This window comes from Platichthys flesus, chromosome 11 (assembly GCF_949316205.1).
Source record: "Platichthys flesus chromosome 11, fPlaFle2.1, whole genome shotgun sequence".
NCBI classification, from domain to species: Eukaryota; Metazoa; Chordata; class Actinopteri; order Pleuronectiformes; family Pleuronectidae; genus Platichthys; species Platichthys flesus.
The window spans coordinates 22,306,579-22,329,850 of NC_084955.1; the positions used below are offsets into that span (position 1 = coordinate 22,306,579).

A 23,272-nucleotide genomic window follows, 5' to 3' on the forward strand; every position below is an offset into this window, starting at 1 on the left:
CCATGACGGGCGACGTCCAGGGCAGCCGGCGTTATTGATGAGAAGTTTGAGGAATGCACCCCGTGACCAATCCGGCTTCTCTGAGCGGCTTGAGATCTCTTTGTCATCTCCAATGCACTCTACCCCCCCCCCCCCCCGACACACACACACATACACCCAAGAGCTGATTGAACCATTTAAAAACTCGACCGTCCTGTGAGCTCCATGCAAATCTCCCTGCCATTTTGAATTTATTTGTTGGTAACACAACACTCCTGAGCCAAAGGGGCCACATTTGGACGTAGAGATCCACAGTAATGTGTGGAGGAGACAGCCCCCCCCCCCCCCCGTCTCGTTCCTTTTCCTCATCTCTGAATTAAATCAGATTAGCTCCTGTCTGTGTTTTCATGATGTCATATATTTCTGTAAGTGCACATCAGGAGAAAACCAAATGATCTTGGTCTCAATGCAGGTGGCAATAATCATGTGTGATGTTGTTTTAATGTGTTTTTGACTCAATGTTTTTGCAGTTGGACCATATTACTGGAATAGTGGGAAAAAGAGTGATGTGAATGTGTGTAGTTGTGTGAGTGCAGGAGTTGCTGAATTTAGTTTTTCTAAACAAAGCAAATCCAAACTTTTTCATATTTTGTAACAAATTTGGACTCAAATAAACCAAATAATCTGTTTTTTATTTCAATATCTATGCTAAATGAATTTTTCCGGAAACACATAATCAATAATAATAATTATAAATAACCAAGTTTTGCTTTTACTCCTCAGCCTGTGATGACAAACGCTGGGGCCCCGGCTGCAGTAACCAGTGCAAGTGTGAGAACGCAGCGCTCTGCGATCCAGTGAAGGGGACGTGTCAGTGTCCCCCGGGCTTCATAGGACGCCACTGCGAGGACAAGTGTCCAGCCGGCACCTTTGGGAAGGGCTGTCTGCAGAGGTGCAAGTGTGGGACCGGAGGGTCATGTGACCAGCAGACAGGAGAGTGCTTATGTCGGGACGGATTCACGGGGACATTGTGAGTGCACAGAAAAAGAGTTGATAGGAGTTTAGTAAATGAGGAGTTTAGTTCCAGATGCTTGATTTATGCGGAAGAATATAACATTTAAAGCATCAAAATTCACCTGTTCAATTGTCACTTAACACATCAGATTTTCTTTTCATAAAAGAAAGTGAAAACACAGGTTCTTGGATCTGTCCCCTGATTTAGAAACCCACTGAACTTTAAAGTATTCCTACTATTTTTAAAATCAAGACCTTCCATAAGAAATTGTTTAAAAATGCTTTAAAAAAAAAACTAAAACAAATTCTTGGATCTGCCTCTTTGTTCAGATCGTGATTTAATGGGTTCTCTCTCCCTCGTCTCATATTCTGCTCTTCCACTAAGTTTTGTGAACATCTGTTCAGTAGTTTTGTGAAATCCTGCTGAAAAACAAACCAGCGAATAGTCACACAGGGGTTGGAAGTAATTTTCTTCCCTCGGGGGCAATTCGAAGCGAGCGTGTAAACAAAGGCTGAAACAGAATCGACAGCTCATCAGATCGTCATTGAGGTTTTTCACCACAAATATCAACCTCATGGAGAAAAATCAGAGGATCATCAATATGATCACGATTCATCCTCCAGGGACCACGAAGCCCTGAAACTAATTTCCTCACATCCAACAGTTGTTGGGATATTTCAACCCACTGAGAACTCGGACATCTGGAGAGTCAGTGAAGCTCAACACTGACACACTTTCCCTTTTAGCATGTGAGACATTTGTAAAGAATGTACAGTTGATTATTTCACGTGGAAAACACTCGACTCACTTCTCATAAGCCACAACTCCATTTTAACATGCACAAAAACACTGCACCATAATCCATGAGTCATCAGTTACGCCCCAGATTTTTTAGCTGCCCCTGAGGATGAGCAGGCAATGAAAATTCCTTCTCTCTGGATATTAGTGGAAACTCGTCCGCTGCCAATGTGAAAGCACAACACTTCTCTTTAAGCTAAATTAAACTTGGCAGCGCTGATGATGGGACGAAGCTCCTCGATTAAAAGTGTGATTTCACCTCCAGGGTGAGATAGAAAATGCAATGTCCTCAGAATGAACCGTGCTGCAGGTAGAGCCAAGTGATCTGACTGGTCAGAGACACGCTCCAGTCCTGCTGATGATTCCCATTAGGCCGTCGTCCTGCCAGGTCTTTGAGTAACGATGGAGCTACTGTTTCTTTCTTAAGCTCTCTGTTTTTTTTTTTTACTTCTATTTTTCTTCAGAATACTTTCAAAAACAGCTGCGTGTTAACAGGCGCTAAGGGTTACGTGATTTCTGCATTTTCAAATAGAAAAAAAACACATGCAAATACATAAACTTGCTGAAAATTGCGAAAAATGACAAGTTAATGTTTCCAGGGGACCCAAAAAGGTGATGAACCTGGTTGTAGTTCAATGCTCTGTAAAGTCTGCTACTCAACAAGTGCATTGAAATAATGATAATTCATTTATTTGTTTATTATGAACAAAAATATCCACAAGAAAATGGAAAATACTCAAAGTACTTCAGAAAGGAACAGAACAGAAAAGTAGTTAAGTAAATGTACTTAATTACTCTCCAAAAGTTATTGTGCTTATTTTTGTACATGCACCTTATTCATCATCATCATCCCAGGACATCAGAGTTTTTAAGTAACCATCTTCTTCCTCCTTCTCTCCAGCTGTGAGGTGGCGTGTTCCAGGAGGTGTCAGGCTCGATGCCCCTGCCAGAACGGGGGGATCTGTCGGGGCAAAGGGATCTGCGCCTGCCCCCCCGGATGGACGGTGAGTTTCTCTTTTTTAAAGTTTGCATGTGCAGTGACAACAACCTTCACTTAATCCCTGGAGGGTTCTCAATTTCATATGAGCTCATGTGTTCTTATCCAGCTGGCTCCAAACTCTGGAGCCTATTTCTCAACACTGACATTCTGAAAGCAAATGGCCGTCTCTGGATAAATGCAGATTCACTAGTTGTTTTTTGGGGGAAACGTGCCAGAGATGAGGACACCTGAATGTGTGATCCCAGCAGACAGAAAACTAATCAATTATGTTCTGAGTAACCGTATAAATTAAGTTGTCTCATTACAGATTTTGCAATGACACACACACACACACACATACGCAACTTTGGCATTTCTCTTTCTGCCTGTTGAGTGTGTTCCCCTCGTCTGTCTGCAGGGGGCAGTCTGCACGGAGCGGTGTCCAGAGGGAAGGTTTGGACCAAACTGTGCAGAGGAGTGTGTTTGCCACAACAGGGGCAAGTGCGACCCAGAAACGGGACAGTGCCAGTGTGCTAAAGGCTTCACCGGTACCAGGTGTGTATGTGCACCTGTAGTCCGAGTCTGCGTTGACTTCATATTACCTCTCCTGTGCACGAGGCCGCCCTGCTGGCTGACTCAGGAACATCTCTGGTGTCTCTTCAGAGGCTTTCAGACATATATATTCTGGATTTTCTGGATTTTCACATATGATGAATTTAGCAGGAGGTTCTCCAGGTCAGATGTGTTCACAACAACTGATGTGAAATGTCCGGAGCAGATAAAGGCTGGTGGAGCATGCGGGGGGGGGGGGGGGGGGGCAAAACGCAAACTATAAATGCCACTGCAGAGATATCATGTTTTGGTTTTATGATCTTGAATCAATTTTTCCGACTTCCCAACATCTTCTACGGCCTCTTCCAAGTGTATGGCACTTCTTCTTCATTCTATTCTATTTGTTTTGTTCTTTGTCTGGTTGCGTGTTGTTGATGTTCTTTGACATGAATCATTGCCGGCTGGTGTTTGCAGTGGACACGTTACATGATCTCTATTCGGTGAACTGCTTTTAATTTAACACAAATTCTCTTTTTCTGTATGACAAACACCAGAGACAGAGGATTTCAGACTAATGTCTCACGTCATGCTGGTTTCACCAAAACACAAAACAGAAGTTTAGATTCGGCTCGAGGTCCATGTTCCAACAACACATGTTTGCAGTGTGTGTGTCGTTTCCCTTTTGTCGAGCTCTTGCGTGCGTCCACACAACCCTCTGTGTTTCTGCCACCCAGGTGTAACGAGGAGTGTGCGGCAGGAAGTTACGGTCAGGACTGTGAAGGAGTGTGCGACTGTGCGAACGGCGCCCGCTGCTTCAACATCGACGGAGGCTGCCTGTGCGAGCCGGGCTTCAGCGGGCCGCACTGCAGGGACAGGATGTGCTCGCCCGGCAAATACGGCATGCACTGTGAACGCACGTGTCTCTGTCAGGACAAACACACACTCAGGTGAGTGGGACGAGGACAACCAGGGTTTTGAAGACAGACACCGATCACCACACTCTGAGGTGATCAGGGACGTTTGTGGCCACGTTGTTTTCATAGTGTGAATGCAGACGTGTCAGATGTGAAGGAAGTGATGACCTCTGACCTGCTGCTATTCACAAAGTATTTCTTTGTGGTCACGAGCACGATATCAACACTGATCACCACAGTGTGTTTGATACTTCACACACTCATCTGTAAACTTCAGCACTTACATTCATACACCGCTCAGCTGTAAGGAGCGATTTTGGATTCAGAATCTTGCAGACTGGAGGAGACTGGGATCAAACCACTGACCTTGTGGTTAGCGGACAACCCACTCCAGCTCCTGAACCACAGCCGCCCCAGGCCGAGGCAGAGGCTAAACTGTTTTTATTGAGATAAACCAAAATATATGAGGCAATAAAAAGGTGGATTAACCAGCAGTGAGTTCTTAGCTCTTAATGCTGCTGACAGGCCAAAGTGTTGTTAGCCAACGTGAGCTAACTGATTAGCTCCTCACCTGTTTTGGTGTCTGTTTGAAGCTCCGCCCTCTCAGGTGTTACACTTCCTGTCAGGAGCATGTGGGCGGGTACAATCTCCCTCACTCTCCTGCTGCAACTGGTTTTAGTTTTACTTTTATTTATGTCTTTGCATGTCACAATAAATATGAAACAATACTTGATATGTGACTAATGTGTCTAAAATGTCTGAAAAGGAGCAGAACGAAGATCTTATATCATCTGCCCATCTTTCACAAGACATTAATTAACAAAGCAAATACTTCATTACCATACCGATCAGATATCTTTATTATAGACGTGCATTTATAAAATTACACCTGATTCTTTCCCCTTTGCTCTTCTTTATTATGTGTATCTTGTTAAGATGTGTCGAGGTGTCGTTTAAACGCTCTAAACACAAATAAACAAATACAACACGTTTTGTCTAACACCTTAATTCCCTCTGTTTCTCACGTGCAGCTGCCATCCAATGAAAGGAGAGTGCACGTGCCAGCCGGGCTGGGCAGGACTCTACTGCAACGAGACGTGCGCTCATGGCTTCTATGGTCACGGCTGCCTGGAGCCGTGTCTGTGCGTGAACGGGGGGGTGTGTCACAGCGCCACTGGCCGGTGTCAGTGTGCCCCGGGGTTCACGGTGAGTGGTGCCTAAGATGAGTTCTGCCATCCAGGTCTCAGATCTGTTATTTACTCTATCTTATTGAAGTTAATATTTTTATTTATTTATCATTCCAGGGGGTTCATTGTGAGAGTCCGTGTAAAAGTGGCACCTACGGTAAAAACTGCTCCCTGGAGTGTTCCTGTAAAAACTTTGTGGACTGCTCGCCGCTGGACGGGACGTGCTTCTGCAAAGAGGGTAAACACAGTGTGGGAAGTTTGACCTGTTGACTGAGCAGGTGAACTCGTAACTGGGACCAGTCCAGCTTACGGTTCCTCGTGTGTCTGCAGGCTGGCGAGGACCAGACTGTTCCAGGCCCTGCTCGGAGGGAACCTGGGGCCCAGGATGCAACGCCACCTGCCACTGTGCCAACGGGGCGAAATGTCACCCGGCAGACGGGTCGTGCACCTGCACCGCCGGCTGGCAGGGGGCGCACTGTGACCAGCCGTGCCCTGTGAGTGCTTCAGGCTTTTCAGCTTCATTTATCTGTAATCATGTTGGAAGTAGGAAAGAGGAGGATAAGCCCACAATGCTCAATATTATATTTTATAATCATTGCTAAAAACCGACTTCTTCTCACTGGCTTTCAGTTTGATTTAATTTGCTTTAGTGCAATATTTAAATTCTCGAATATTTATGATGTTGAACGTTTCATTGCTTTTTGTTTATATTTCATATTCTTTTTATTTTTGTATTTTGAGCTTGTTACTCACTGGTTGTTTCAAACGGGCTACATAAACAATTGACTTGACTTATAAACCGAAAATAGGTAATGGGCAATAAGTAAAATATGTAGGAAAATAAAAATTTACCATATATACATAGCAAACAAAAATATGAAATTAAATATGAGAAATACAGTATCTAAAAATAAAGGGAGCTGCAAATGAAAAAACAAAACGTTTCTGTTTTCCCCCCCATAGCAACAGAAAATGTCTTGGACTCAAAACACATTTCTCTTTGTAAAGTAACACAAACTTGAGAAGATAAGAAAATTGCTCCATACATTTCTTCTGTGTGAAGTCTGGAGACATGTGAGCTGTTATCTGTGATAAGACAAATCACACGAGCGATGATGAGGACATGTTGGTTTTCGTCTCTTACCTCACCCACTGTCAACGTTAATGTGATTCTTAGATGTGTAACAATCCTTCGGCTTCTCCGTGCCAAACCCACCGGGCAGCGTGTGCAGCAACACTCTGGCAGCGCAGCGTTTTGTCTCTGGCTCAGTGTTCAGGAGATTTCCCCTGACGATTCTCTGCCTGTTGGCATTTGTTCACTCGTGCAGATGGGCACTTTTGGGCCAGGCTGCCTGAAGAGGTGCGATTGTGTCCGTGCCGACGGCTGCCAAGCCACCACCGGGGAGTGCCACTGTCTGCCAGGCTGGGGGGGTAAGTGACCACGTCCTCCTCGAGCCGCTGCCAGATCGGCTTCGGCTTCACAGATAAGACTGATCCCAGTCAAACCAGGGAGCCACAGGTTTTACACCACAACCCTTATCTTCAGATTGAACGGTTCTCCAAGACGAAGGAACACCAGTGAGACTTCAAATCTCAAACACTTTACATTCAAATCAACGGTTGTTTCACGATACTGTGCCATGCTTTGGAAAATATTCAGTATTCAGTGTAAACAATATGAGATTGATGGATAAAAACATGTAAACCCACCGGTTCTTTGAGGACGCTTGTGTTATCAAACATTCTGCATATATAAAAATGTGTACTGGTTGTACTTGTTTACTTTTACTGAAGTAATTGTATGAATTCACGATTGGCTACATTTCCATTGTGGTATTTTTCCACTTCTTATTAAGTAAATGATATGATTTCTTCATCCCGTACAGTTTCCCTTCTGTTGTTCAATCAGGAGAAACTTTAATCTGACAGTTGAACAAACATTCTCAATGTGATGGTAAATATGATAAATCCACATCTATGTGATGTCATGGGGATTAGACGGGGGTGAAGCCGAAGGTACAGTAGGAAGAATGATTGGCTTTTAGAGATTGTGGCCAAATCAGCTGATCAATAAGCAGAGAGAGAGAATTGTGAGCGATTGAATATGATATGATAGAATCAACACTGACCTTTTTCTTTTATCTCTCCTGCAGGTTCCCGCTGCAGCGAGCCGTGTTCAGAGGGCCTGTGGGGGCGCCACTGTAACCAGACCTGTTTCAAGCATTGCCCCAACAGCGACACGTGCATAAGGGAAACCGGAGAGTGTGTGTGTCGTCCAGGCTACAGGGGAGTCATCTGTCAGAACAGTGAGTGTTAGGAACCGATGGAATTAGAATTGATTTGTGTATTTGACATTGAGACAATGCAGAGAAACATCAAAACATGTTGCAAGAACTTTTGTAGGATTTGTAGTTGAGGCTTATTTGCAATCTCCATCTCTGGTTCAGCTTTACTAATCTGAAATGGTCACAAAACATGTTTACAATAGAAAATACATGTTAACTGACACACACACACACACACACACACACACACACACAAAGCGATATTAATTAGTCGGTGATTGATAGATGAGATCAGATCAATGGATTTACTGTGTAACATCAGCCTCACTGTGTATTTTTCTCCCAGAATGCCGAGCTGGCATGTTCGGGGAGCAGTGCAGCATGTCGTGTCCGTCCTGTGCAGAGTCGTACCGCTGCCATCATGTGACAGGAGAGTGTGACTGCCTGCCTGGATACACGGGACTCAACTGTGATCAAGGTCAACATTTGCATCAACGATTCAGAGAGTGCAGCTTTATGCAAATTCTCCAAACTCACAGATTTTTTAAATTTTTTTCTGAAATCCTCTCCACTCCGTCTCCAGGTGATTTGACAGATTGTGTTGTGTTTTTTTTTCAGTTTGCCCGTCTGGCTTCTTTGGCAAACAGTGTTCTGAGGTGTGTGTTAACTGCGCCAACAACTCCACATGCGACCAGCGGGACGGTCACTGTGAGTGTTCGCCAGGCTGGACGGCGACCGACTGCTCCAAACGTGAGTGACACGTGATCTCCTGGACTTTCATTAGATATTCAGATTTTGTAATGCTTTCACTCGACACCCTGCGCTTGCACTCAAACAGCCCCTGCTTGTGCTCAACCTGTGCGCTTGAGTTCGTTCAGCATTAGCTCTTCTCCTCCTGCTGGAGATTTTGGACAGACTCGTTGCACAAAGATGTCAAAGGACAGACAAATAAGGGGACGTCTCACTTGTGCACAAAAGCAGCTTGAACACGAGGAGTCGAGCTGAAGCGCAGGAAATCTGTCTGAGCGACAAAATACGAGTGCAAGTGCACAGTTTGAGCGTCACAACATTGTTTCTTTATGTCCTGAGGGGAAAGGGGATAATTTGCTTTCCCTTTTGAGTTCTATTACTTTTACTTAAAACACGCAGTCTCACAGGGTTGCAACAGAAAATCATTTCCAACGTCGATTAATCCACGGATCAGTTTTTCAGTGTTTCTACTCATGTTCTGTCATCTACCTAATTTAGTTGTTGCAACCAAATTCCCCTAACTGCATTTGTGTATCTATGCACGACAGGTAAACACTTGTCTCACATGTCTAACACGTGGATGTTGCCCCATGTTGCTGTTTTTCAGCCTGCAGTCCCGGTCGGTTTGGATCCTTCTGTTCTCAGACCTGCTCGTGTCCCAACGACCTCATCTGTGACCGCTTCACCGGAGACTGCATCTGTGAAAGTGGAGACGAGGACTGTAAACAAGGTGCAGACACCAAACAAGAGCTAATGCAGGGTCGCTCATTGACACGTTTGCCTTCATATTAAACATTCTGTGATTCAAGTCCTGGACGTTGAATTATCTGTAAATTGAGCACACGGCTGTATTTCTGTATTTTCACCTCCCGCTCCCTGTGTGACAGACTCGTCCGAGCGGACGGGCAGCGTCATGGTCCCTCTTCCCCCCAGTGAGCGGGAGTCGTGGGGGGCCATCAGCGGCATCGTGGTGCTCGTCATCCTCGTGGTGCTGCTGCTGGCTCTGCTGCTCCTGTACCGCCGCCGGCAGAAGGACAAGCAGAACAACACGCCCACGGTGTCCTTCTCCACCAGCCGCACCGTCAACTCCGAGTACGCTGTTCCAGGTAAAGCACGGAGGGATTAGTGAAGAGATATAAGAATATAGATTTCAAGAAGCTACAGAAGATGATGTGGATGATAGTGTTGTATTAGATGTTGTAAGAAGTGAGACCACTAAGACTCTCAATCTTGTGTAAGTTTAATTGTAAGTGTTTGTTTCTCAGACTTCAGATCATATGTCTCTGAAGACTCTGTTGCTATTTATTGATTTTCTTTAAATATCTTTTCTTACATTTATGCAAATAGCTCTGTGGACATTTTAAAATGGCCACTGACTATTTTTTCCTCAGAGGATATGTATGATTTTCAAATTACATTATTATCATTATTGTCATCACAAATTATTATTTAAAAAAAGGGAATAACTAAAAGGCCGTTATCAAAACATGTTGACAAAACAAGGTAATTGAGGTTTGATATTTTACAGCTTAACCGTAAACTTTATTATGAATAACTATTAAATATAAAGAACTATAAAACTATAAATGCACATCTTTCCTGAGATGTGCTGCACTCAAGCAAGGTGAGGACCCAGATGCAGATGCAAGGACAGAGCCAATGAAACGACTTTATCTCGATTTACGAGTGGGTGGTAGAGTCCAAAAACTCAAAGGCAGACAGCGAGGTCAAAAATGTGTAAATAACTCACAAAGACACACTGCGGGGGGAAAGGCTGGACAACTGACAGGGAAACTGACTGATGAGAGGAAACTGGCAAAGCGGGAGGGGAGACATAAAATATGCTAGCTAACGAGACAGGTGAAAATAATAAGTTATCAGATCAGATCTCACGTGGTATGAGACTGTAACTCGTTACCTGGAGGGAAACAGGCTACAGGGAGGAGGACTGACAAGTCAACTGCAAAAGCAAGAAACCAGAAATGGTGGAAGTTTGGGTTTCAGACTAGCAACCCCGACCCGTAAAAACATCCATGCAACAGCAACGTCAACGAAGAACCCTGAAATCCCAAAGACTTATGTGATCGTGAGTTCATGTTCCTCAGGGAAAACTAAGACCTTAGAGGAAGTGGTCAGAGAAGGCAGAAAATGACAGGAAGTGAAGAGAGAGAGAGCCACTTCAAAATAAAACAAGAAATAACTCAAAGTCCATAAACAAAATGAGTCCAACACAGATTTGAATAAGTTCAATGGAAAGTCCTGAATGGATTCTGTTGTTGTGTCTTGGTTTCGTGGTTCCATGCATGTCACTGACCTCGAGGTAACTGAACAGCAGCCGACTCCACGTGTTTGTTTTGGCCCACAGATGTTCCCTACAGCTACCACCACTACTACTCCAACCCCAGCTACCACACGCTGAGCCAGAACAGGCCTCCGCTGCCGCACCCCCCCAACAACCACGACCGCACCATCAAGGTGAACGTCAGCTCCGTTGCACCACTTCAGGCTAAAGCGTTCAGGAATCACAGCGACTGGAACAAATGTGTAATTCACACCAGTCGACAGCAGATGGACGTGGATTTGTTTGACACCATCAAAAAATAGATGCTATAAACAGCTCTTGGCCATTTCTCAATGTCAAAGACGAGCTTCTATTTGGTACATTTTGCTCACGTTGCTGATTTATGCGTTATTATTCCGTGTATCACACAGAATACCAATAACCAGCTGTTCTGCAGCGTGAAAAACATGGAGCGGGAGAGACGGGGGCTGTTTGGGGTTGAGAGCAACGCCACGCTGCCGGCGGACTGGAAACACCAGGAGCCCCGCAAAGACTCAGGTCCGTCGGGGGGGGGGGGATATGAAGGATTGGTTACTTCACAGTTCACTCATTTAAGCCGTTTTCACATAGGACCTGCGGGTGAAGTCCAGAGAATTGGGTCTGGGGTTCACGTTGCAGAGTAAAATGAAATAAGTGGATTTTAAAAAGTTGGTTTTCCCGACTTTTTGACCAAAGCTGCATGAAAAGAATCTGTAAAACTTACTGCTGGTGTGACTTCCTGCTCACACACCGACATTATTTTTCCTCTTTCTGTGATTAATAACAAAATAATCCTTCTTAATGACATAAATATCAGTTATCAGTTTTAAAATACCTGTTCTGATAACGGCCATCAAAACTTCAAATAAGGCAAAAATCTAGAAGAATGAATGTAGAGACGTCAGAGTCAATTACAGCCGAGTAGAAATATAAAAAGGTGTTTATCAGTAAACAACACTGGTCTGATGAGCGACTGTAAAAACACTTCATGAAAACCTGATGGTTGCATCGCGGCCGTCCTCTCACCTGCTATTGATTTTTTAGCAGGTCCACCAAAGCATCGTCTGCTTTTGATTAGTTTTCCATCAATGAAATCCCAGACGCCAGATTTGTGTTTTATTGTTTACAGGAGCTTTTGGAATCGACCGGAGCTACAGCTACAGCGCCAGCCTCGGAAAATATTACAGCAAAGGTAGTTTATTGCTCTGTTTTCACCTTTTTTCCCTCTTTCCTCTCTCCTATCAGTTTCTACTGAGAAGTAGGGAAACAAAAACTAAACAAGCATGTGTGAATATTAACCACACATAAAACTTTCTTTTGTTAAACACTCGGACATTAGCTGATATTGATTTTAATCACTAACAATCATTACCTCTACACTTCTGTCACTTGCTCCGGCTCCACGTGTTATCTCGACAATTACTGGATGGAGTGCAACACAATGAATGTTTCTCCAGAGACCTGTTTCCTCTGGAGCCTCCAGCGAGTTGATTTATGTGGTTTTGAGTTTTTATCTCTAACTCACGTTGGATGAATTTCAGGGGAATTTGCTGCGTCGATCAAATCTAAATTACTCTGGTGACTTTTCATCTCCTGCCATCGAGTCAAGATCTCAATCTGATTCTATTGTTCACGGACAAATGAGCGAACACAAGTTTTCCCCACTTTGTAGCCTTGTTAGCATGCTAACATTACACTGATGACTTTCCGACTGTGTAGCCATTGTTGCGTACTCACACACTAGTGAATGATAAACGTGTGTTACACAATATAACATGCAGATGAAAGCATTTAGCTCAAACATCTGCTAACGTGCAAGACTCTCGTTTCTCACTCACTTGTTGAAAACTTTTAGATCAACTAAAACAGTGGCCGATGAAAATGTCATGAAGATTTGTCATTAAAATAACTTTGATTATCCCAAGTGATGATTAATAATTGATATCAACTCATAAACCATCTATAGACTCTGGACTTCATAACTTCTCATCTCAGTCCTGAAGGGAAAAGCTTGATTTGACCGTGTTGATGTGAAGTGTCTCGACCACAGTCTCTCTGTTCTTCATGTGTTAACCTGTGTGTCTCCTGGACGTCCTGTGCATCCAGAGCTGGAGGACACGGCGGCGGTGAGCAGCAGCTCTCTGAACAGCGAGAATCCTTACGCCACCATCAAAGACCTGCCGGGGCTTCCCTTCTGCCCCCCCGAGTGCAGCTACATGGAGATGAAGTCGTCCGTGCCCCGAGAGCGAGCGTACACCGAGATCAGCCCGCCGCCGTTCAACCCGGCCACCTTACACAGAGGTGAGGAGCAAAGATCAAACCCCCGAATGAGTTTGAAAAGATTCAGGTCACGTGGCACCGACACTAAAAAGTCTGGCTTCTAGGTCTTTTAGGACTTTTTCATATTTTAGATACATATATATTAGAAAATATAAAACCCAAAGTGACATCTTTAAATACTCTGTTGTGTCCAATCTGTCAGATCAGGCAGTGTAAGTTTTTTCGAACAGCAGACCATTGTGCAAAAATGCTGCATCCGTCCACCGTTAACCAAAGACAGACACGGCACACACACACATGTTTGAGACAGATGAGACTTAAAAGCAGAGTTCGGTTAAAAAATAAGAACTCAGATCAGATCAGTCACGCTGCAGAGCCGGGTTGGAGCCGGTGGCCTGTGGGACAGATGGGGAGGAAGGACGTCCTCAGGGGTCAGCGGGGCGGACGAATGAACAACTGTTTACATGGAAGTGAGGAGAGGACGCAGGGAAGGGAAGAGGAAGAGGAAGAGGAAGAGCAGGAGAGGAAACTCAGCGTTATTAGAGGTTCAGTGAGTAAGATTTAGGTGAAAGGGATCTGTTGGCAGAAAGTGAATATAAAATAATCCTTGTGATGTTTTCATTAGTGTGTTTTATCAAAATCATACGGTTCTTTAACCTAGAATGGGCTCTTTATGTTGAAATACATATATAGTATTTAGATATACCTATATATACATGCAGTCCTCTCTGCGGAGGCCGCCATGTTTTCTACAGTAGCCCAGACTGGACAAACCGAAAAAAAACCTTTTGAGTTTTTATGACAACTGAAGTCAGATCAAAACAAAAGATCAGGCGGGCGATGAGTGTTCATGTTTTTCCGTCTGATAAATTTCACTGGATGAAAGTTGGAACATGTATTTTCTGATATAAACAGTTTTATATCCCCCCCCCACAGAGCGTCAGAGCTCCCTCGGCCACTCTTCACACGACGACCCCCAGGGCCACTACGACCTCCCTGTGAACAGCCACATCCCGGGACACTACGACCTGCCGCCGGTCCGCCGCCCGCCGTCCCCCAGCCCCTCCCCCAGGAGGACGCCCCAGTGACACGTGGCTCCCTCCTCTTCCTCACTGTGGGGGATGATGATGATTTCCTGTGCTCGCTGAGAAAGAGCCAGCTTCCTGCTCTGCTCTGACAATCACAGAGCAGCCGCCAGGGGGCGTCCGACTCTGTCCCACTGAGGAACTACTGTTTACTGTGGCTGGACCCCCCCCCCCTCCCCTCCCCCAGCTTTTTTAACTCAACACCGCCCCTGTGTGGGCTGAGGTGGTACTTGCTCCACCGTGACAGACTTGTCCTCCAGTGTGGGGAGCCAGCAGCCTGCGGTGAGGAACACGTCAAACACCAGAGGCCTCCGCGGCTGAACGCAGCAGCTCGGGGGATGGTTCTGTGTTTGAACTCATCCAGACGAGCTGTAGATGAAGATCCCACAGTTTGCTCGCCTGCTGATCAGCTGCTGTATATGACTGACGCCTCCTTCCAGCAGAGACCTGGTGTTTACCTTTTTATCACCAAAAAAATGACAAATATCGTCATGGATTGAAGATTTTTTTTTTTTTTTCGGGGGGGGAAGGGGGGGGGGGATTTAAACCATCTGGCAGCTTTGATTGAACTCATCACATCTGGACTTCTGCTCCTTGTTAAACTCTTTTATAAAAACACTTTCATAGATGCGGGGGTCAAAGTTCTTACCAGAAAAAAACAATCTTGAAAATAATCATTGTTACAGGTGAACCACCAAAAACTATCTTTACTTCTATTAAGTCAGGATTTCTGAGACATATCACAAGATGTCATTTCAACCCCCCCGAAAGTCAAGAGTAACGGTATTTTACAATAATCCATATATCGCTTTTTAAAAATCAAAATGTGGCATTTAGAGACACGTGTGTGACTCACCTCCTGCTGCTGTCAGATCAAACCTTTGTAAATATAGAATGAAATATATTGTTCACACGGCGACGCCCTGTTTTAAGATGAACATGTTATGAGATCATTTACATTTATGAATAGATACCAAAAGGTCAGTGTGAACTAAGTGAAAATCTAATCCCAAGGTCCAACCCAAATGAAAGCAGCGTAATGAATGTTAAGGCAGAGTTCAGCAGTTTGTTGTTTAAAGAGCACATTCACCCAAAATACAGAGTTTTATAAAGTTGTTTAATGTTTTGATATTTTTTTCATTTACTGTTTTTACTGAATATCTTGTAAAAAACAAACTGCAAAAAAACAATCAAAAAAGGAAATAGAAATGTGGCTATTCATTTATTTTTTTCATATAGAACCATGAATTATTCTCCGGGGAATCGGAACATATCATAAAATGCATTTTCTTGTATATTTTTAAATTGAGAATGAAATCAGCCGACCTGCTTTTAACTTTGTCATTCTTCCTTATTTCAGTTTTTGTAAACCTGGATGCTGTGTTGCCTTTAAATGATTTTTCATAACGTGTTTTATCGATACTGAGTCGAAGCTTCATTATCCGGTCAGATAACAGAAACCCTGTTCACCACCGAGAATGTACGTTGAGCTTGAAATGCTTTAGGTCGCTGTAGAGCTTCAGCTTTTTCATTTTTTTAAAAACACATGACCATATATTTTTTGAATGTAACCATGGGAACATGTTGTGTCTATACTGTAAATAAAAATGGCTGCACCTTGGATCAATGGTTTCAAATGAAATAATCACAGCAACCGAGCACCAGAAGAAAAAGAGTTTTACTCTTTTATTTTTAGAAAACAAAAAGACATTCATGACATCAACTGAATGCATGGCTTTTTCCATAATCTCAATAGAGTCATTATCTGACACAAATCCCACTTCAATCTAATTATAACTTTGGCATTAAACACTTGTAACAAGAAATCCCTTTTGGCAACATTTAACTCCTCGAGTCCTTCAAATGATTCATGAGGCCTCACGAGGATTTTTACAAAGGCCTTTGAAGTGCTTGAGTCACATATGACACATCTGTGGTTTGGGTCCGAGACACTCAGGGTCCTGGGTCTTCATTAACTCAGAATAACATTTCAGACAAATGTTTTTTTTACTGGTTTTTACTCAGTCAAACTGAAGAACCAGGTACTTTACACTCCCTGTTCAGGGATGAGTGAGTAATAGTTGAACACAGCTACATACAGTTATCATGACTCGTAGCTTTACACGTACATACGAAACAAATACTGTGTCACCGAGGCCAAATGCTAAATATCTTCAGAGAACTCTTAAGATTGTCGTTGACGTTTTTAAGGCACATTGGGCGTCATAATGTCTTAAAGTAACAAAAAGCATCTAAATGGCAGAAGAACCATCTATTAAGTACAAAAAAACAAAAACATCCAAAAGTAGCTATCAAGTATTTTCCATAAATGCTTGGATATGCTTTTCTCTGGAGTACAAATGACTGAAGCTGCCAGACTTCAGTATAAATCTAACTGCTGTGCATAGTTGGAAAGACCCTCAATAAAAGCAGTGCGGAAAAAAAGCCAAACTCACAAAGTACACAAATCCCACAGTTTTCCTCGGATCCAAACGTCACGCCTGCGGATTTGCAAAAAAAAAAAAGCCAGTAAGCTTAGTGGAAAAGAAGAAGCCCTTATGACCAGTTGTTAGGAGCCACACAAACCAGAGGACGGCTGAGCGTCACAAGACTGAAACATGTGAGCGAGCAGCGAGTGTTTCCTTCTGTTCTATAAAAGGTGCATTTATATTTATAATCTGTTTAAAAAAAGAAAGGTTTGGGAAAATGTTTTCAAATACAGCCGTTGCTCTGTGTGAAAAGCTGCAACGGGTCTCTAGTACAAAAACTTCTATTTGTTTGAATATAGAGAAGTACTATAAATATATTCTGCAAGTATGGAAGCAGAATCGTTAGTAAAGTCGACTCAAGATGCAGCGACCCCTGATTTTTCCTACTTTGTTCTATCAAAATCCTTGGAATTGTAAATGTACATTCTAGCTGAGACACTGAGACCGGGCACATTCAACTTATCCAGCAAACAAAAAATACAAATACATTTATCTGGTGTTGAAACTGAAGCGGAAAAAATATATATATTCATCTCAAACTATTATTTTTCTCTGTGCGCACACAACAGCTGCACAGATGTAAATCCACACGTTTGTTTCAGGAGAAGGAGAAACAAGCTCTGCTCTACACCCTGAGTTTACAGTACGTCGGCTTTCTTTGGACAACTTTCAAGAAAATAAACCCTGTAGCTACTTTATCTTTCTTACACCACAATACTATGCATAATATATTTAAACTGTAAACATAACCAGCATCTTTGAATAGAGATTAGCTGCATTTAGTGGGGGATAAACATGATTAACAACAAACCCCCACAGGATTCACTTCACTGGGGAGACGGTTTCCTGACAGGGTTCACGAGCTGTGCGTGTTGAGTGTTGACAGCCTGGCCATTAAGTGTGAAACCCCAGCTTGGATCGAAGCTCAAGCACTGGTCGATGGAGCTGTGTGTGTGTGTTTGTGTGTGTGTGTGTGTGTATTTGTGTGAGAGAGAGCGTGCAAGTCAAGCAGGATACAGTACAAGCTTCAGCACAGAACACATGCAATAATGTAACTTGAATATACAAAACTCTAAAGCGGAATTTGAAAGTCCTGTGCCGGAAACACCGCAAAGCAAATCTAACCTGCAGATTAATGTGGATACGAAATAAGACAAGATCATATATAAAAAAAAAAGGAGGTAAAAATAATAATAAAGACACATCGGGGGCGATGGTAGAAAATGATTCTCCTACAGCGGCTGCAGGAGGCGGAGGGTTGAAGTGAGGAGCTGCTTGGTTTTTACATGATGGAGCAGTTCTTCCCATGAGCCTGAAGGAGAGAACGGGCAGCGTTAATGGTGGAGGAAAGAAAATCTGAAAACTACGTGAAAAATCCAATAATTTGTTTTAAATGAAGCCTAAAATAAAACTAAAATGGACAAATGTTGAAGAAATATCATTGTTTCGTGTAAAAAAAGTGAAGCAACCGAATTCCAAATCTACTTTCCAGTGACCTTTAATTGTTTCTCTGCACATTTCTTTGAAAAGTTTGAACTAATTCAAATCAGAAATAAAATTGTGTCAAATAATGCATGTTATACAAGCTGCACTGCAAGTCCTTGTCCTTGTGTTGTAACACAGTTATTACACAGTACCTGTCTGGGATCATTGCTGCCCATGAAGAAGGAATGTCCCACGAGGCCTTCAGGTAGACCCCCCCCGCTGCTGCACACGCCCCCGCTGCGGTCCGACGTCTGACCGCAGGAGTCGCAGATCACCGTGCGGCTGCGCAGGTTGTACTCATTCTCACCGCCGCTGGTGCTGTGAGCTCCCTGCAGGGGGCGACACACAACAAGATGAGACACACAACAAGGTGAGTCACTCAACGCTGGAGAGGAGCCGAGAGAGGCGTGTTGTTCCTGATGTTCAAGGAATGAGCTTCTCAGATTTAGAGGAATTCTTACCATGTCGTCATCTTCCTCATCTTCACGGAAGAGGGTGCGGGTCACTTTCCTCATGGCCATTTCCTGGTGGTGAGGTCAATAATTGAGTTATTGCAGTTAGAGGAACAGAAACGTGTGACGGAGGTGAAGTGAGGTCCGAACCTCTCCATTGGCACTGATGAGGATGGTCTGCAGGAGGTCGCCGGTGCCCCAGGAGTTCTGGGTTTTCCACAGCAGGTCAGTGGGAGGGTTGTGGGTTCCGCCGCCAGATGCAGCCCAGATCTGAAGAGGTCAGAGGTCAGAGGGATCAGGTTCTCAACCAGGAACTGACAAACTGCTCCTGACAAACGATACTTACAGTCACGGCTCCTCCGGCCTTCAGGGTGAACTTCGGGGGGAACTTGTAGGAGATCGGGGTGCTGCTCCCGACTTGTCTCTTCACCTGCCAGTTGCCAAGTGGCTGATCCTGCATGACACATGGAAACAGAGCATTTTATTAATCAATTAATAATTATTCAAAAGGACAGAAATGCAACGAAGCATCAAACAGAAAACTAGAATGTCAGTAAAGTTGATAAACTCCAACAAGACCCAACAGTCTCTTTAGGAAACACATTTAAATTCTCTAGATCCAGATTTTAATTTGGATTTACACGAAATTGCATAAACAACCATGAGTCACATTAAGAAACGTTAATTAAACATGTTAATAACAGAAACTATATGGACTTATTATCATTTTGTGAGGAGCAGTTTCAGTTGCAGCAGGTTGAGGAAGTGTAAAGTCAGATGATGGATGGCCTCAGTTACCTCGTCGGCCTTGTTGCCCAGACGGATGAACTTGCCCTCCAGGTCGACCTCGTCCACAGTGATGCGGCCGCTGGCGGAGGCGTGCTGACTGAGGCGGGTCTTGGTCACGGCGCCGCCCGCCATGCTGGACGTCTCACTGTCGTTGTCGTTGAGGCGGCGCTTCTTGGAACTGGCCGCACCGGACGAGTTGCGGCTGCTGGAGGCGGCGGTGGCCGACTGGAGCAGGCGGCTGGTGTGGCTGTGGCCTGAGCCTGAGGTCCGTGCGATGGAGACCTTGACGGTTGGAGGACTGGGAGACAGACGCAGCCTGGGGAGGGATGGAGGAAGACAGAAGTCACCTCTTTTGGTCTGTACCACATTTCACACTTGTTATTCTGACTAAACATAAAAGTCTGAAGGTCCAAACCAAACACGGCGGGTGTGAAATCCTCCTCAAACATGTCCACAGCTTAAATACCTGTCAACAGCTATTGACTTTTCTGTACCTGTGATTATTGCTTTCACTGAGCCTGTGTCTTGTTCGCTGTCAGTTGCTTTTGTCAGATATTTATTGTGTATTTTATGTGTTCATTGACAGGACAGGTCCGGTTAGAAGACAAACAGCCTGCAGTTGGACGTGATGTCAATTTGTTTCTACTGAACTGTTCATAATTGAGGTTTCAGAAACACTTTATACTGTCGTGATTTCCAGGAGACATCGTTCCAAAGATCTTGATATATTTAAAAACAGCCACTGACACAAGCAGAAGAAACTCAGCCTATCTGCACGAGGACCTTCCAGGTGAATGACCTCATTTCTCTACGGTCTCACCTCTCCTCCTCTCCCTCCAGCAGCTTCCTGTACGCACTGATCTCCATGTCCAGGGCCAGTTTGATGTCCAGCAGCTCCTGGTAGTCGTCCAGCTGCAGCTGCATGCGGGCTCGGATCTCAGCCATCTCGCGCTCTTTGTCCTCCATGCGCCGCCTCATCAGGTCCCGGTCCCGCGTCAGAGCCTCCTCCAGCTCGCGCACCTTGGCCTCGCTGGCCGACAGCTGACGTGGAGAGAGACGCACAGAGGCTGGTTAGTTCAGCAGCCGGTTACAGCACAACACAGGAGTCGATGTGTGGAGGTGAAGGTCGATGTTAGATCAATAATGCTTAGAGCAGTGTTTTGGAACATTCTTGTGGAGACGTCAGGTACCTGTTTCTGCAGCAGGCTGAACTGTCCTGACATGCTCTCCAGGCGAACACGCGTGTGCTGCAGCTCTTCATGGGCGGCTCCCACCATGTTGCTGTTGCTGTTTGCAGACAGACGGGCGTTCTCCAGCTGACGGACACAGAGACGCACAGTCAGCTAGTGGCCGAGGTTCACTGCTCTCAACTCCTTCCCAGAATCATTTGAATTAATGCAATCTACAATTCATAAAGTAGTTTCCTCAGATGGTCAATTAAGAAAATAAAGATTGGTTAATTTTAGCTTCTTTCACAAAAAAGACAGATCAAATGTCAAAAGGAGCTGTTGTGTTTATCCAGATTCCTCCTTCAGCTCCCAAGCGGACAGTGGTTCAATGAAATAAATTTTCCTCCTGAATTTAGATCAATAAGCAGATAAATGAGACTGATTGTTTCATTAGGGTGAAAATAAATAATGTGTTAATTGGATTATCTTCTTAATAAGGAAAAACCCACAGCTAAAAAGAAAACCGGGTCTGTGCTTTGCCTCCAGGTGGCGACAGAGCTCCAGCAGCATCCAGACTCACCTTGGACAGGTAGGTCTTCTCCAGCTCCTCCTTGTAGATGCGGACCTGCTCCTCGTGCTGGGCTCGCAGCTCAGACAGGGCCTCGGCCAGCTTGCTCTCGAAGTCCATCCGGCCGCCGTCGATCTCCACCATGCGAGTCTCCATGCGACGCTTGGATTCACGCAACTCCTGTAGAGAAATAAAGAAGCGACATCAGAGGCTGGAAAACACATTTGAATGCACGTTAGTGATGTTTGGTTTCTTGAATTTGGTACATTCACCAGTAAAAACCTGTTATGGTTTATAGACGTAATTGCAGTAATTGGTCAGTCGCTGTTCAGTAATTACTTGTCTAGAGATTGTATTTAAATCCACGGATCTGTGACCTGTAAACTACGTCTAATCTATTTGGAAAACAAAACAAAACAAAACACACATATGTTGCCAGTGCGACTGGGACATGACCACAAATCATTAATAATCATATAATATTTATGTTCTTCTCCTGCAGTGATTGTAACAATTATATATATATATACAGTAATACAAGGGAAAATTTCTTTTTTTTGACGATTCCATTAAATACTTTGGTTAATTCAACTAATATATATATATATATATACACACACATATATATATATATGCATATTTTATTTATATATTAAATCTTCATTGTACCCTCGGCACCATTGTAAATGAAGGTCTTATTCCTCAATGTGTTTTCCGAGGCTTTAATAAATAATCAATCAATGTTAAAATACAGCTAATATGCAGTGAAGTGGAGGTGATAAGCAGAGAAATTGGGTCTGCCGACACAAATCTGAAGGGGTAAAGCAAAACAAGTAGGTGGTTGGAAGCGAATCAATATCCTGTGGAAGATGGAAAGTAGGACAGATGACTGAGACGGTGGAGTAAGAATAGAAGGGTGGAGGTGAAGAGTAGGAACCTCGCTGTAGATGTTCTTCTGGAACTCCATCTCCTCCTTCAGGGTCTGCAGGCGGTTCTCGGCGTCCACTCTCCTCAGCATCTCGTCCTGCAGTTGCCTCTTGGCATCGGCCAAGTTTCCATCCAACTGGGAGGGAGGAGAGGAAGGAGAGATGAGAGACATGTTCCAAAAACCAACGCAGCCCAAGGTGAAATCTGTGCAGCAGTGATCGAGTCATGAACTGTGTTTTTCCAACGCAAAACCTGCAGTTCCTACGTGTCTCCAGTAGGTGGAGGAAGGCCACAACTCTATTTGCATGAGTCCTGTAGTGCAGTTCATTGATAAAACAAACAGAGGATTTAAACTCATGTCCACAATGTCCTCATTCATAATCAACTGCCTACAAGCTTCATACTAAATGGAATAGGAGGCAGAGAAAGTGTCCACAGCAGGAAATCATCACCTCACATGTCCCTGTGGGGATGTCCTCAAACTAAGATTGTTTTTTCTAACAAATGGCAAATTTAAATTGTTTCACTCTCACACAATCAATTTAATTTTGTATAAATAGAGATGGAAATAATGTAAAATGTCAAAGGTGATAAAACTAAATTCATTTTTCGATTCAACGTTTCACTAGAAACAATGTGATATGGACTTTGACGTTTAAGTCTGGACCACGTCCCATCCACTAACATGGAGGAGGCAGGGCTTATGACCTGGCTGATACTGCAGCCAGCCACCAGGTGGCGATCAAAACCAATTTGGCTTCACTTTGGGGCAGCAGCCATGTTGTCCATCTTTATATACAGCCAAATGGTTTTGACCTGAATTACCTCGAGAGTCGAGTCACAACAATATGAACAAACAGGACTGTTTTTACCTTTGCCAGCTGGGCCTTGAGGTCCTTCACCTCGGCCTCCAGGTTCCGCTTCTCCCCCAGAGCGGTGTTGAGTGAAGCATCTTTAGAGTTGAACAAGGCCTCCAGGTCCCTCAGTCTGGCCAGAGCCGCCTCCAGCTCCGACTCCTTCTTACTGTTCCTGTGAAGACACAAGACAATGGGGACGTTAGTTTTCTGCTTCTTTGAGGCTTTGATGTTTCATTATCGCCTTCTGATGTTTATTTCTGTCTAATCCCTGCTGGGGAGTTATAATCGTGGCCTCTCTTCCTCTTCTGGCAGAGGAGCATGTCTTTGTTTTTCAGGAAAGGAAAGTTCTCATCAACATAATCTAATGAACCATTTCCTTTTCTGACTCGTGA

General features: G+C 44.1%; 2 protein-coding genes across 3 annotated transcripts in view; one reads left to right on the plus strand and one right to left on the minus strand.

Annotated features, from left to right (window-relative positions):
* pear1 (platelet endothelial aggregation receptor 1) overlaps positions 1-15,765 on the plus strand; it is a 45,111-nt gene extending 29,346 nt beyond the window's left edge. The window contains exons 6-23 of one of the 2 annotated variants that reach the window (XM_062398795.1): positions 763-1,009; positions 2,694-2,796; positions 3,190-3,326; positions 4,058-4,270; positions 5,269-5,443; positions 5,542-5,662; positions 5,755-5,918; positions 6,753-6,855; positions 7,578-7,730; positions 8,056-8,187; positions 8,328-8,459; positions 9,067-9,189; positions 9,347-9,565; positions 10,825-10,934; positions 11,172-11,298; positions 11,909-11,971; positions 12,886-13,080; positions 13,996-15,765. In XM_062398795.1, coding sequence (XP_062254779.1) covers positions 763-1,009; positions 2,694-2,796; positions 3,190-3,326; positions 4,058-4,270; positions 5,269-5,443; positions 5,542-5,662; positions 5,755-5,918; positions 6,753-6,855; positions 7,578-7,730; positions 8,056-8,187; positions 8,328-8,459; positions 9,067-9,189; positions 9,347-9,565; positions 10,825-10,934; positions 11,172-11,298; positions 11,909-11,971; positions 12,886-13,080; positions 13,996-14,147 — 2,669 coding nt within the window. In that variant the 3' untranslated portion in view covers positions 14,148-15,765. The remainder of the gene's footprint in view (positions 1-762; positions 1,010-2,693; positions 2,797-3,189; positions 3,327-4,057; positions 4,271-5,268; positions 5,444-5,541; positions 5,663-5,754; positions 5,919-6,752; positions 6,856-7,577; positions 7,731-8,055; positions 8,188-8,327; positions 8,460-9,066; positions 9,190-9,346; positions 9,566-10,824; positions 10,935-11,171; positions 11,299-11,908; positions 11,972-12,885; positions 13,081-13,995) is intronic. The other variant, XM_062398796.1, reaches the window with a different exon arrangement.
* A 38-nt stretch (positions 15,766-15,803) lies between these two features.
* Positions 15,804-23,272, minus strand: part of lmna (lamin A) — a 29,205-nt gene continuing 21,736 nt past the window's right edge. Inside the window, exons 4-14 of the mRNA XM_062398797.1 lie at positions 22,896-23,052; positions 22,034-22,159; positions 21,109-21,276; positions 20,550-20,675; positions 20,180-20,400; positions 19,369-19,675; positions 18,917-19,024; positions 18,721-18,840; positions 18,580-18,642; positions 18,271-18,447; positions 15,804-17,945 (exon numbers count right to left, since the gene is read on the minus strand). Coding sequence (XP_062254781.1) covers positions 17,916-17,945; positions 18,271-18,447; positions 18,580-18,642; positions 18,721-18,840; positions 18,917-19,024; positions 19,369-19,675; positions 20,180-20,400; positions 20,550-20,675; positions 21,109-21,276; positions 22,034-22,159; positions 22,896-23,052 — 1,603 coding nt within the window. The 3' untranslated portion in view covers positions 15,804-17,915. The remainder of the gene's footprint in view (positions 17,946-18,270; positions 18,448-18,579; positions 18,643-18,720; positions 18,841-18,916; positions 19,025-19,368; positions 19,676-20,179; positions 20,401-20,549; positions 20,676-21,108; positions 21,277-22,033; positions 22,160-22,895; positions 23,053-23,272) is intronic.